Here is a 14,799-nt window from a genome sequence, read left to right on the forward strand (position 1 = left end):
AAAAGAACTGGCTCATAAGAGTCATTTGTTAGTGAATCTGACTTTACTGGTTGTGCTGTACGTTTCTGATTCAATAAAAAGAACTGGCTCATAAGAGTCATTTGCTAGTGAATCTGACTATACTGGTTGTGCTGTACGTTTCTGATTCACTTAAAAAAACAGACTCATAAGAGTAATTTGCTTGTGAATCAGACTACACTGGTCACACTGTATGTTTTTGATTCAATAAAAAGAACTGGCTCATAAGAGTCATTTGCTAGTAAATCTGACTATACTAGTTGTGCTGTACGTTTCTGATTCACTTAAAAAACAGACTTAAAAAGCGTAATTTGCTTGTGAATCATACTACACTGGCCATTCTGTATTTTGTTTTTACATGCTTTTATCCAAAGGGACTTACAAATGAGGAACATCACAAGCAATTGGTCAGAGAGCCAATAGTATGTATAGTATACAATGCCAGGTTTAGTAGAAAACGTCTCAGGTTACGTATGTAACCCTAGTTCCTCGAGGGAACGAGACGCTGCGTCGGAAACGCTAGGGGAATGAGAATGCCCATGCCGCCAGACTTCTAAGTCTCTGCCTAGTGTGGAAGCCTGCACAGCTAGGGTGAGAGGACAGAAGAGCCGGGAGTGGCTCGCAAGTCTAGACCATAAACCCAACAAAGGTAAGGGGGGTGGACCCATCCAGTGCTCACACCGGACACATACATTTTAGCCTCTGCTGGTCTGGATCCCCAAAGGGAGGAGGACTGAAGGCCTGGAGTACGACAGGCCGCGGTGTAGAGGGGACCTTAGGGACATATCCCGCTCGCGGGAACAGAAATGCCTTGGCCAGACCAGGCGCAAAGTCTAGGTAAGACGGGGCCACTGAAAGGGCCTGCAGATCCCCAACTCTCTTGAGGGAAGATATCGCCAGAAGGAAGGTAGTTTTTATAGTAAGGAGGCGACAAACAAGTCCACCTGAGCCTGGCCAAAGACTCTCCAAGTCTGCTTCACACCTCGGGGTGAAGCATCCATTCCCCGGGCCTCGGCCCCTGCCTCGACAGGATGTCTGCTTCCAAATTGAGATGCCCAGGGATGTAAACTGCTCTCAGCGAGAGAAGTTTGCCCTGGGACCACACAAGGATCTGGTACGCTAGTTTGTACAAACGGCGTGAGCGCATACCTCCCTGCTGGTTGATGTAAGAGACCTTGATCATGCGAAGTGGGTTTCCCCTCAGAGAGAACCCCTGGGTCTTGAGCCACCACTGTAGGGGCCTCATGTACAGCAGGCCAATAGGTATCACACGTTGGACGCAGCTGCCATCAGACCCATCAGTCTCTGAAACTGCTTGACAGTGAGTGACCGGCCTTCTCTGACTCTCGCGACTGCGGTGAGGATCGACTCGATACAAGCAGGAGACATACATGCCTGCATCGTGGTCAAACCCCACACCATGCTCAGATAAGTGGTTCTTTGTACTGGCGTTAAGTCTTAACCCCAGCTCTTTCGTGTGAGCGAGAACGACATCTCGATGTCGAACCGCCATGTGCTCTGACTGAGCTAAGATCAACCAATCGTCGATATAGTTTGCCTACACAGGATGTCTGCTTCCATATTGAGATGCCCAGGAATGTGCACTGCTCTCAGCGAGAGGAGTCTGTCCTGGGACCACACAAGGATCTGGTGTGCTAACTTGTACAAGTGGCGCGAACGCAGACCTCCCTGGTTATTGATGTAAGCGACCACCGCTGTGTTGTCGGTGTGGACCAACACATGGTGACCTCTCAGGTCTGGGAGAAAGTGTTTCAGTGCTTGAAACACGGCCAGCATCTCTAGACAATTGATATGCCACGTTAGATGGCGACCACTCCACAGACCGCGGGCAGGGTGGCCACTCATGACCGCACCCCAACCGGTGAGGGACGCGTCAAACTGCTTGACAGTGAGTGACCGGCCTTCTCTGACTCTCGCGACTGCGGTTAGGACCCACTCTATCCGAGCAGAAGACATACGTGCCTGCATCGTGGTCGAATCCTACACCACGCCTAGATAAGTGGTCCTCTGTAATGGAGAAAGCACACTCTTCTTGGCGTTTAGTCTTAACCCCAGCTCTCTATAGTGGGCGAGAATGACATCTCGATGTCGAACCACCTCTGCTCTGACTGAGCTAAGATCAACCAATCGTCGATATAGTTTAGTATGCGGCCTCCGTATCAATCTCCTCGGAGAAAGACAGGCGGAGCGTCGCGCCCTCTCCCCGGGTGGGAAGTACCGCAGCGCGGGCTTCCGAAACCCCGCGAGCGGGCGCTGGATCTGGTGGTTAAGGAAGTAGATAGGGACGCGCCCGTCTACATTCCCTCCACCGGATCCATATGCGAAACCCACGAGCACAGCCGCCGCTCCGCCTCGGCGAAAGCGGGGCCAGCACCGCGAGAAACGCTAGTGAAGGCTCTCTCCTCAAAGAGAGCCCTCTGAGAGCGAAGCAAGGCAGTAACAAACGCTACCCTCTCAAGCAGACAACGAACAAACTGTGTGTATCCCCACCCGTAAGTAACGCGGGCAGGGAAGAACACACAGCCTGAACGCTGCCTGCCCTCGCCTTAGTGTCTGGTTTTGTCTTGAGATTTCGTGACAGACAAAACTAAATAAGACTCACAAACAGATATCAGACTGACACACGCAGAGCGCTTGTTGAATGACAAAAAGCTGACGTTGGTCTCACCGCACGTGCTTTTATAGCTTGACGTCGTGACGTCTCGCCCATCTATTGGTCTGATTACACACGGGGTTCAGAGCCCGTCACGCTGAAGGGCATTCCCTAGCGTTTCCGACGCAGCTCGAGTTCCTGAAGAGGAACTAGTTTTTGCGCGCACCCTGCAAGGACAACTCAACAGAAAGCCGTTTCTTATGAAGGTAGAATGACGTCAAAAAGATTTGCATACGCAGGGTAAGAGTTGTGGAAGTGTACATAACGTCATTCTACCTTCATAGTTTCTTGCCATTATTTCACTGTGCATGATATTTTTATTGCATCTCATTCAATACAGACTGCAAACTCATGTTGACAAAATGAATCTGTTGTTGTGGTGTTGAAGTTTGCACCAAAAATGCAGAGCAGGGAATAGATCATAAGCGGCACATTTTCTGTTATTAAAGAAAACAAGACAGAGGCAATGATTTCCGTAAAGCACGTCACATTTTAATGTCTCGTTCCAACTCTTTCTACAGCTCTGTCAGGTTGATAAGAAAGCAGACCTTCACAACGCACAGACAACAGTGGCAGTAAGAGCACACACACTCATTATCAGGAGAACCAATATGAGAGGAACCTGGTTATATGTCCCTGCATTCTCCTCTGTTCTATCATGCCTTTGAACTCAGCTTGTCATCAAGGGTTAGGGGTTCAAGCACAGGGACATTATCTAACATGGAAATGCATATGTAGATATGTGTGATTTATGTACTTATAAAAGCATGCAACTATACAAAAGAGAAATGCCAGGCCTGTGGCCAGACAACAAGGCATTCAGGGGTGAGGAACATGTCGGAACTGGAATGTTAGTACTGACAGACAGTAAGGTGAGTGGCAAAAGTGTGAGGCAACCATTAAACTCACAGTGATGCAAAGAATTTAAAGGAAGCTGCCCAGATGAGCAATGGGAGGAAAGCAAACTGGTTCTTGAACTATGAATTATAACCTCACTGATGCTGCTTTACATCCAAATAGTGTGTACATGGATAAGTGAATGTGTGGAAACATGATGGAACATGATAAATGAAAAGGTTTTTTTTGCATTCATGTTGACCTCACTTGACTCCTGGGCTTCTGAATACACACAGACACTGATTTCCACAGAGTTCATCCCAGCAATTTGGGCAACTAATGTGACTAAAATATGAGAGATATATGACATATTAGCTGACATAAATCATGAATACGACCACACAGACACAAAACGCACACACATTTCATCTAGCAGACCTCTACCAGCTAGCCGTGCCACGTAATTTCGTTCTCCTAAAATTAGTTAATAATTTGTCATCAAATTAAATTGATTAAGCAAGCAATTTATAAGTAAGGTACAAAACAATTTTAACATTCATTAACAAACCCTCCAATGTAACGTAAAGGTGCATTTAGTAGTTTGGTGCTAATTAAAGTTTTACACATAAATTGTGTTTTTAAAGAGTCTGAATGGTGTAAACTCACATGAGATGAAGACTGTACTCATAAAAGATTTCTATAAAAAGTGTTTCAGTTTTATCTATGTTGTGTATTGTTCCCACCAAAATGTATTTTGGCCTGCTGAAATGACATGAGCCGCAGTGTTTCATTACATTTCACAGCCGCTGTAGAGGCACTATAATGTAGAGTTGTTTGGTGATGCAAAAAGCGAGAATCAGAACATTGTGCTTTACCAGCGGCGACAATGTTAGAATCAGTACCTGTATGTAGTCATCAGAGAAAATAAGCTTTTCGAAACAGAATTGAGTGAACCAATTGATTCGCAAAATGATTCAATTTCAAATCTCACAAAAGTGCTGGTCAAAGTAGTATAAATGCAATGTGAACACAGGCGAAACTTGCATAAAGATGCCTTTTACAAACAAATTACAACCGCTTTAATTACTGAATGTAATTTACAAATCATGAAATATCATTTAATATGAAGCATCCGTGTAATTTATTATAATTCTGTATGCTTGTTTTAGGCAAGATCTGGCTATTTAGTCCAAATAGAAATAATTAACTATCATCCTATTTTTTCATTATATATGCAAGGTTATTAACATTCGTTAAAAATGAGCCTACATTATAAAACTGACCCTAGACACTGGTTAATGTGCTCCAGATCAGAATTTCAAATGTTTTGAAGCAAAGGTTCGATGTAATGAAGCCAGTTTCATACGTTCATACAGCAATGTTTGAAAAGCTCCCATAACTACCTATAGCACACGGCCAAAGAAGCAGAAGAAATGGTCTGAAGCCCAAAGACAAAGACAAAGACAAAAAACAGCCATAAATATCAGTACGGCAAGATTTGGCGATGGAGAAAAATCCTAAGTAGTGATGCAGGAGTTGCTTCTTTTTTTGTTGGACAGGTAAGGGAATTAAATAATTATTGTGTAAACCGCCCTCTAAAACCCAGTGGTATCAGTGTAATTTACATATAACTAGATATCAGACGTTGACTGTGATATCAGACTACTTAATGCACCTTTAATGTTACTAAAAAATGTTTCTGTTATGGAAAACATGAACATAAATTTAAGTTAGCACCAGTCGACCACTCTTCCACAAACACACAGGCTACAAAAACAATATGCCTTTTGTTTTTACTGAAGCATTTGGCATCATAGCTACTATAAGGGCAATTCCAACATTTTTTTTTTTTTTTTTTTTTACTTTTGCCAAAAATGTTAACACTTTTTTTTCCTAAAAGTATCTTAAAAAAAAAAAAAGAAAGAAAAAAGTTTTAATAGTTTGCATAATAACCTATTAAATGTTTCCTGTCCCCTGGACACACTTCCTTGGAACAGCTATGGAAGGGCGGATATTGTCCTTCCTGTCTTTCCATTCTTGTCTCGGGAACTGTTAAGATTGCTGTGGAAGTGAGAGAGCTTTGCTTATTCTGACACTAGTTCACACGCATGAGGGCTGTTGCATAGGATTGGGTGCAGAAGTTTGTTGCTATCACTTGTTATAGGAATGAGCTGTCATTGACCCTTCCTGAGGGCTGAGGGCAGTGTGGCCTGGCATACAATCGAAATACACAGCTAGCCTAATACATACACACCTCTGAATGTCAGAACGAGGCCAGGGCTTTTTAAATACTCAAAATGCACGTGAGCGATGCAGATGAAAGATGAGAAGGCTACAAATGATCCAATGCAAGTTTATATCATGCAGCAGTTGGAAAGTAACCGAGAGAATAACTTGCTCTCTACTCTTGATCTCTATTTCCAAATAGAGCACTTCAAGTGGGGATAATATATATTTTAGTTAGAAACACAAAGGAACAATTACAAACACGTGCGCAAGCTCTTTGCTGGAACAGTCTAACTGAGAACGACCATCGAACAGCCTTACAGCAAAACCTCAAAGCTTACTGAGATATCCTCAGCTCACCTGTCCTATATTTCAATATGAAAGAGCGCAATCTACTGGACTCACGGGAGAACAAAGATAAGGAAAAGAGAGTTTCCTTAAAGGAGGGGAAATGGTGTTGTATTACTGTGTGTGTGACGGTTAGCAAAGGGAAAAATAGAAGGGATGCTCTGATAAAAGAAAGCACTCGCGGACCATTGAAATATTCTTTCATTTGAAGCAAATAAATTGTGAAAACTGCATTTGCAGGAATGTTGGTTCAAAAGAGGTTAAGCTGTGACATGCTTTCATTTACCATAAAATGATTATAACTCATCCCTAAGTTTGTAAAAGCAAATACAAATCATGTTATGTAAATATAATGGAAGTCTATGGCGAAAGGCATTGCATTGGAATAAAGTGAAATATAGCTACAAGACCATACACTAAAGTTCAAAAGTTTGTTTTTTAAGAACTTAATACTTCTATTCAGCAAGGATGCATTAAATTGATCAAATTCTATAGGACGTCTACAGTAAAGACTTTTACTGTGAAAGATTTCTGTTTTAAATAAATGCTGTTCTTTTGAACTTTCTATTCATCAAAGAATCCTGAAACAATATAGCATGGCTTCCACAAAAAGCACATCTTTTTTCAACATTGATAATAATAAGTTTCTTGAGCATCGAATCAGAATATTAGAATGGCTTCTGAAGGATCATGTGACACTGAAGACTGGAGTAATGATACTGAAAATTCAGCTTTGACATCATAGGGATAAATTACATTTTTAAATATATTCAAATAGAAAATATTATTTTTAATTATAATAAAAAAAATCACTTTTTACTGTATGTTTGTTAAAATAAATATATGTAAACCTAAATTAAATGGCCATCAGTAGAGAAATAGCCTATGTTTTTTTTGGTCAAATAAATGCATCCTTGGTGAACAGAAGAGACTTAAAATACAGAGCCCAAGCAGTAGTGTAGGGAATCCAGTAAGAATTTGTAAAATTATTTAGACAACTACACCTCAATTACAGCTGCACGTTTGTAAGGTGTTTAAAAAAAAATGCTAACTTCACTTTTTTGTAAACTTTTTTTTTTCTTCATTACAAACTGAGGGATGAGTCAAAACTGTTTTCTGCACTATTTTGTGTAACTATTTTCCTGTACGATGGTCACTCAGTTTTTTTAAAACAATCCCTTCATTTCTAAGCAAATGCATGTGCTCTGTCAATCCCACAGGTTTTATTCCTAATTCAAAAATGAAAATGCTAATTAAATGGGCTTGTTTGATAGTGATCCGTTCAGTTCAGTTAAAGGTCAAATCGTCATGCTTCTCTCACAGGAGCGCAAATTATGTGTTTCATTTCAGCCACAATAAATCCCCCCCCCAAAAAAAATGTGTAAAATTTAAATGAGGTTAGAAAGGATCAAGGGGAAAAGATAAAGTAATAGCAAAAATATAAAACAGGTAAAAATCAATTAAAGAAACAACAGCTTCTATCAAAAGATACTGAACTTTTATTCCTTTCAGCCTTTCTATTGTTCTCTCTGCATGTTGTTGCATTTCATCAGTAAAGTCCGTGTTTGGGAGGGCGTGTTTGGACTCACATGATGGTGCAGCACTTGCAGGGTTGTTTCTCCTTGCTTTTGACCTCAGCAGCGCCCCCTTCTGGCTGCCCCGACTCGCCTGCTGCCTCTTCAGCCTTCGGTGGCTCTGCTGAGCTGCCATTAGGGGGCGCCTGTTCCTGCTTGCTGTCACTGGTGGCGGTCTTGGCATCTCCGTCCTCGATGAGCACCACCTCAGCCTTCACAGTCGTGCTCTCCAGCCCCAAAACCTTCTTTGTTTCATCCTCATCCTCAACGCTCTGGTAACCCATGAAAACCATCGTAACTGGGTTCTCCGCGCTGGCCCCGCCCACTTCTGTCTGAGGGGCTGCGGGTTTGGCTTCTACACCTGTGATCTCCTTTATGGGGGCTGCGGCTGGGACTACGTCTTTCTCTACCTTCTCCACCTTCTCGGCCTGCCCTCGCTCCAGTTGCAGTGTTGTCTTGCTGCTCTCGCTCATGGTCACCTCATCAGCCTTGTGGAGAAGCTCGTCCACCTCTGAAGAGCTGAGCTGGTGAACGCCATTGGTTACTGCACCGTCCACACTGCGCACCTCATGCACCACTGCATAGAGAAAAATAAGACAGACTCAATCAGGAAAGACTCACTCAGAGACTTCTTTGACTGACTGCTCTTCATCTCAAGACTGATATGGTAGAGCATTATCAACCCCAGCATTTGTGGGTCAACGACAAATAAGAGGGTCCAACACTGTAAAAAAAGTTTTCAAAGTTAAATAAAACAAAGATTATTGGAGTACTTTTTACAGGAAGATACTATTTCAGTCTTTCAAGTCTTTCCACTTGAAAATTTCGAGTTCTGTTCACATTCTATGTGCTGTAACTTGCTAGCAATTTGTGAACACAAATTGTTGACACTTTTTTTTTTTTTAAGATCAAAAATGGAAAAAAGAAAAGGAAAAATCTTTTTATCTTGCTGGTTTCTTTTATTTTTTTTATTTTTTATTTTTTCATTCTCAACAATGTAAAGAAAAATGTATTTTAATTAAATTATTTAATTTAAAATGAAATAAAAAATGTCATTTGGAATGACCATCAATAAAAAGTACTAACATACTTTGAATAAGAGCACACATCCTAATAAGTATTTTCCAAACAAACAAAAAAAAAGGTTTAAATCAATTTAAAGATTTTTCTTTTTCACAAATATAGTTAATTCTTCATTCACAAAAATGTTGTTTTTGGGAAGTTTGCAGGGGTCCTTTCTATTTTACAATTTCTTGTGCATGTTTTTTTTTTTTCTTGCATGTTTTTTGACGTTATAACAACAAATGACTTTTTGGCGGGAAAAAGCTTTTCAAATATTTAGATTATTAAAAAAAAAAAATACTTTTACATTTTTTTTATTTTTTTTTTTATAAAACATGCCAAACATGCCAAAAGCCTTTAATGAGGCTTTTTCTTTATTTTATCAGGGCAGGTGTATCATTCCAATATTGCAAATATATATATATATATATATAAATTTAAATTTAGACATTTAAAATGTCAAAATATTACATGTATAAATTATTTAAAATGTATTTTTAAACAAAGCAAAACAAACCAAAAAAAATATCCAAACAAAAGTGAGCAACATGTCATTGACCCTTGTACCTTCTTGCAGATTGTAATAAACACAGGGTGACCATAGTCCTTTTTTTCACATACACGTCCTGGCTGGGATTTCTAAATTGGCTAAAAGGTCCAGGTTTTGGCTATGTTTTCCTATTGATGGTCTCTCTACAGTCCTCATAAATTATATGTACGAATATTTGCATTGTTATGACTGTTCTCTGTAGATCCCGCCTCCTCGCCACGATTGATCGATGTATAATGCCGGCACGCTATTGGTCAAACTACTTTTCAGTCATTACCTTCACCAAGTGTGAAAACAACAGGAAAACAAAGATACTGACCAGGACATGTCTGGAGGGAAAAAAGGGTGTATGGTCACCCTAAATAAACAGCACTGATGCCATACTTGACAATGCCTATACAGTATGTAGGGTGACCATACGTGCCATTTTCCCAGGACGCGTCCTGGCCAGGATTTCTATATTGCCTAAAATATCTAGGTTTTGGCTTTGTTTGCGTGTGCAGACCGATCTGTGTTTGACATCAAAATACCATACAGACGGTTCCTTATGCTTTCAAAATGCTCTCGAGGTATTTTGATGTCATACACCGATTGGTCTGCACACGCAAACAAAGCCAAAACCTAGATATTTTAGGCAATATAGAAATCCTGGCCAGGACACGTCCTGGGAAAATGGCATGTATGGTCACCCTACCTATATGAATCCTTTATATAGTGTGTTACAGCAAACTTCTAGCCAACGCTGCAGCACATTCGCCACATATTTACTGTAGGTTTGCTGTAAGAATTTCAAGGAATAATTTATAAAACGGAAAGCATAGTGTGCCCAGTTAGTGACTACTGTTAGCATTGTCTTTTAAGGTTGTGCATCAAGTGCACTTTACTTGCTAGAAGTGCTCACTTGACTGAGGGATCAAACACAGGGAAAGTGTGGCAAGCTGAGTAAACAGAGCAGGAAGCAAGCAATGCTACTGGTGTTAGCATTCGCAGCTAGCAGTGTTAGCAGTATAAACAGATGCAATATGAGTGAAACAAGTATTTTAATCATCTGTAAACTTATGGAGAATATATTTAATTTGTGCTAAATTTATAGTTTCATTGTGTGACACCACTGGAAAGCGTGAAAAGTCAGGCTGGAGGCTCGTGGCTAAGCTTGGCAGCAACATGCCCAAGACTAGCAGTCAAGTTGCAGGGTGACCAAATGAGAGTTTAACTCTGCCAGAATAATGATAAGAGTCAACAAAAATCAGGGGTTTGTGGTAACCCTGCAGCTAAAGCCATGCTTCTCTCTTTACGAGAAGTGACCAGCGTTTGATGACACATCAAGTGTGTTACTTCTAAAACTGACAAATGTAAGATTCAGATGTTGATACAAGTTAACGCTACAGTAACTCATCCTAATGTCATTCCAAAACCCATTTGACTGACTTTTTTTGGTGGAACCTGAAAGAGATGTTTAGCTGAATGTCCGAGCAACTCTCTTCCATACACGGTCTGTCAAGCTTCAAAAAGGACAAAAAAGGACCATGGAATCAGTTCATACAACTCATGCTCATCTTTTAAAACAACACAAGCTTTGTCTGAGGAACAGACTTTAATTTACAACCCAGGCTCACTGGAAAATGTGCCTGTGGCAGCATTTCTGCAAAATATTACGTTGTTTCTTGCATCTTTTGCAATACTTTCCAGATGAAATGTCCAGTGAGTGGCACTAAAAGTGTTCAGTTTTATCCAAAACAGATGAATGTGAATCTGGCGCTGGTTGTTGTACGTATTGTGATATTTTGGAAATGGATTTTCCAGTGAGTGGCACTAAAAGGAAAATGCTCTATTAACTTCATCTTAAAATAATGTACCATCTACACTAAACCTAAGCGTTAGTGAGCAAACATGAGATAAAAATGCATTTGCTGAAGCATCCATGTCATTTTAGCTTGTTAATACTTTTAAGTTTATAATCTACCTCTGTAATCATAATTTGTGAGAAAGCACAAAGTTGTTAGTATTTCACTGCCATTAGTGTTCATTTTAACTGGAAACTGCAGGTAGATAACGTTTTTCCAATGAGTCTATGTTATAAATTTGGGATACTTTCCCTCCACCAGCTCTTCACGTAAATTTAAATATACCACTTGAAGATCGATCATGCCAGGTTTGACCTCAATGATGCTGATTGGAAATGGTTTTCACGTGTCACATGACCCACGACGACAGTAAACTAAAATATGTGATAGTGAGAATAAAATATGAGAGCCAGGGACGGATTAACGCACGGGTTTTAAGCAAAGTGGATTTTGAATGCAGCTTCCAAAAGACCAAAAATGGCTGAATAATATTTTTTTTATATTTGATATGATTAGAACGTTCAGTGCGGCACAGAATCAGCTGCCAAATTCAAATCTGCGTTCGTGCTTTGGCTGGCGCTGAGCCAGACGCGTTTTTACAGTGCTGCGCATTATAACCAATCACACAGGATTCTGTTGAGCTTATGAATGCAATGGCCAATCAGAGGCATTCAAAGGAGTCATCGCTGAAAAGCCCGTGTTTTGTTCAGTGCGCGCGCTCGCTGACTGAATGCTGCTCTCTGGCGAATTCTCTCATCATAAACAAAGTGCAGATGTGTGTACAATGTAAGTAAGATATTCATTTCACAGTATAAACAGCTTCAGTGATTATAATGGGAGTTGTTGAGAGTGCTTGAACTCTGTCTAGACTGAAGTTAATATTCTTTGATAATGCAAATATTCTTTGCTCTCTTTATGTACAATGAAAGTGTTATAATTAGTAACTTACAATGTTTTTATTAAATTTACGTTAAATACAAAGTCGTATTAAAAATATTCTATGACATGACACCCATATCTACAAGTTAAAAGACGGGTTTTATGCATAGGCTAGTTAATAGATTACACTAATATTAGGCTACTTTTCCCATAGCCCATTATAGATAAACTAACATGATCTATAAAGGTGCAAAATGCCTTTACTTATATATGAGAATCGTGCTATTTTATGATATAGTTAACAAGTTTGGGAAAATTTCGAATAAAAAAAGGAACAAAATTTCAACCGAAGGGGGCCTTTAATCAGTCCGTGCCCAGGGCACGGCTGTGTCATAATCCGTCCCTGATGAGAGCTAAGGAAGAAAGTCATACGGGTTTGGAAAAAATGGTGAATGGTGACATTTTTTGGGTTAACTGTTCTTGCATAAACCAAAATTATATATAAACATCAAGTTTGGTCACATAAGGGAAACTACAGCTTATGTTCTAAACATTTTTCCTCATTTCCATAATATGTTTTAAGTAAACATGTACACTTCTCGTAAAGTAGGCATACTAGCAAAGCCTCGCACGCCTCCTCTATCGCCAGCCACCTTTCTGTTCATCCTCATAGACCTTGACGCCCTGCTGCGAGAGGTCTTTGGGGAGCAGTGTGTTAGTGGACAGGACTTTGGTCTTGCCCGTCACCAGGTCCTTCTCAACTGTGATCTCTACGGAGTACATCGCTGCAGTGCCAACGAAAGAACACATTACCATCCTGCAATGATGCAATGTCACACTCACATAAAGTCATTGAACACACATACACGCGCTGTTTGGGCCAGCTGCTTTCTATATTCAAACAGCCAGTCAGATGTGATGTTGTGAGACTGTCTCTTGAGCACTATGACATTAATAATGCAGAGTGAGGTGTGCAAAGACTGTACTAATTTAATGTATGATAAATTATCTTAATTAGAGAATTAATTGTAACTTTAGATTTTTGTACAGAAAAATAAGAAACTATATTTAAATAATGAGAACTTAATTCCTTATATAACATGTTTTATATATTGAAAAAATACATAATATAATATATTTTTATATTTTTTAAAGAATAATAAATAGGTGTATATATATATATATTTAAAAAAAAAAAATTTTTTTATTGTTTGTTTTAATTCTTAATATCTCAATTATAGGCTAATAGATTAATTATTATCAATTATAAGACAATTTAATCAGTCCTGTTTCATTTTCATTGATTTTTAGTATGTTTCTAGTCAATTTCATTTTTCCTTTGTTCTAGTTCCTACCAATCTTTAGTCGTCATGGTTTCTGAGTTGATGGTGTCATTCTGTTCAGGTGTGCTTTGTTAATTAACCTTGTTTTTCTGTGTACTTAAGTTCCTCTTGTTTCAGTTCAGTTGGTCCGGTCTCGTCTGTGTTTTGGTTGTGTTTAGTTTGCCTGCCTTGTTTGGATTCTCTTCTGTGTGGATTATTAAAGACTTTTGAATCTTCATCTTCTTCTTTGAGTGCTTTTAACAATCAAGTTGTGACAGTAGACCGGACCCTCAAAAATGAGAAGATGAATGGAAATTGCATCCATTAATGTTGTCCCACGGGGGAGCAACAATGTTTATTTTTCAAATTGGCCGAAACCTGGAGGGCTACGTGGAGGAGTTCCTCAACACCTGCCACCATGCCAGCTGCGATGACGTCTGCCTGATGGGGGGGATTTCGGTGTGGACTGGACAATGACATTCACTTCGTCATGCCCCAGGGTGGCCCTGGTTGGACCCTTAAGAACTACATCAGCTTCGCACTGCGGCTGAATGGATCTGGATGGAAGCAGATGTTGACTACAACATCAACGTCCAGCCTCACCTTGCAGACGTCTCGAAACCTGACCCAGAGCCCAGCCCGTCACCACCTTGAATGACAAATTTCACACCAGAGCCCCCCGCAGACAGGAAGCTTCCGCATGCCACGACTCGCGAGCCTGTGCCCGAGGAAAGGAGGACAGTGTACGCCATCACCCCGGGGCCCAAGCACCTTAATGAGTCTGACCAGGGGTGTGAGCCGGCGTCATCGTCCATCGCAGTGGGTGTCCTCGTGGAATAAGAATTTGGAAAATGTGCCTTTTCTTTTTATGCCCCCTGGGCTTGGAATGATCTGCAAACTGTAGTTAGACTAGAGATACTGCCATCCCAGAGAAGTTTTAAAATGTCTTTTGCAAACTGTTTTAAAGGAGTCTTGTAAGTGTTTTTCTTGATATTACTTTTATTGTTTTGTATGAGTATTGTTTATGTTCTTTTATTTTTTATTTTTGTGTGTGTGCTGCCGTCTTGAGCAGGTCTCCCTGGAAGAAGAGATTGTGATGTCTCAATGGGATTCTCCTGGCTAAATTTTTCAAAAGTCTGTTTTGATTTGTATGATTGAAGATATTTCATGTAATAAAAACTTATTTGAAAAAATTATTCCATGGTTAGAACATAATGCATACCATAGAGGGTATTTTTGAATCTTCTTCGTGTGCTTTTAAAGGGGTCATATGATGTTGCTAAAAAGAACATTATTTTGTGTAATGAAATGTGTTTATGCAGTTTAAGGTTTCGGCCTTGAGTGAGCAGAGGCCGGCGGGCCTGAGAACGGCGCAGCCGGCAGATTAGACGAAGGAGCGTCCGGCGGGCTTGCGGCAACCACATGTGACGACCCCGGGCTGGACTCCGCTTCGTCCACGGTGAAA

The 14,799-nt window shown here is 40.3% G+C and overlaps 1 protein-coding gene across 3 annotated transcripts in view; it reads right to left on the reverse strand.

The window, feature by feature from the left end:
* Positions 1-7,262: 7,262 nt before the first annotated feature.
* LOC107674557 (paralemmin-1-like) overlaps positions 7,263-14,799 on the reverse strand; it is a 34,606-nt gene continuing 27,069 nt past the window's right edge. For 2 of the 3 annotated variants that reach the window (XM_016468562.1, XM_016468561.1), the window contains one exon: positions 7,263-8,254. In XM_016468562.1, the coding sequence (XP_016324048.1) occupies positions 7,689-8,254 (566 nt within the window). In that variant the 3' untranslated portion in view covers positions 7,263-7,688. Of the gene's footprint in view, positions 8,255-12,665; positions 12,798-14,799 lie in introns of all 3 variants that reach the window. The other variant, XM_016468560.1, reaches the window with a different exon arrangement.

This window comes from Sinocyclocheilus anshuiensis, unplaced genomic scaffold, assembly GCF_001515605.1.
Source record: "Sinocyclocheilus anshuiensis isolate Anshui unplaced genomic scaffold, SAMN03320099.WGS_v1.1 scaffold572, whole genome shotgun sequence".
Classification (NCBI taxonomy): Eukaryota; Metazoa; Chordata; class Actinopteri; order Cypriniformes; family Cyprinidae; genus Sinocyclocheilus; species Sinocyclocheilus anshuiensis.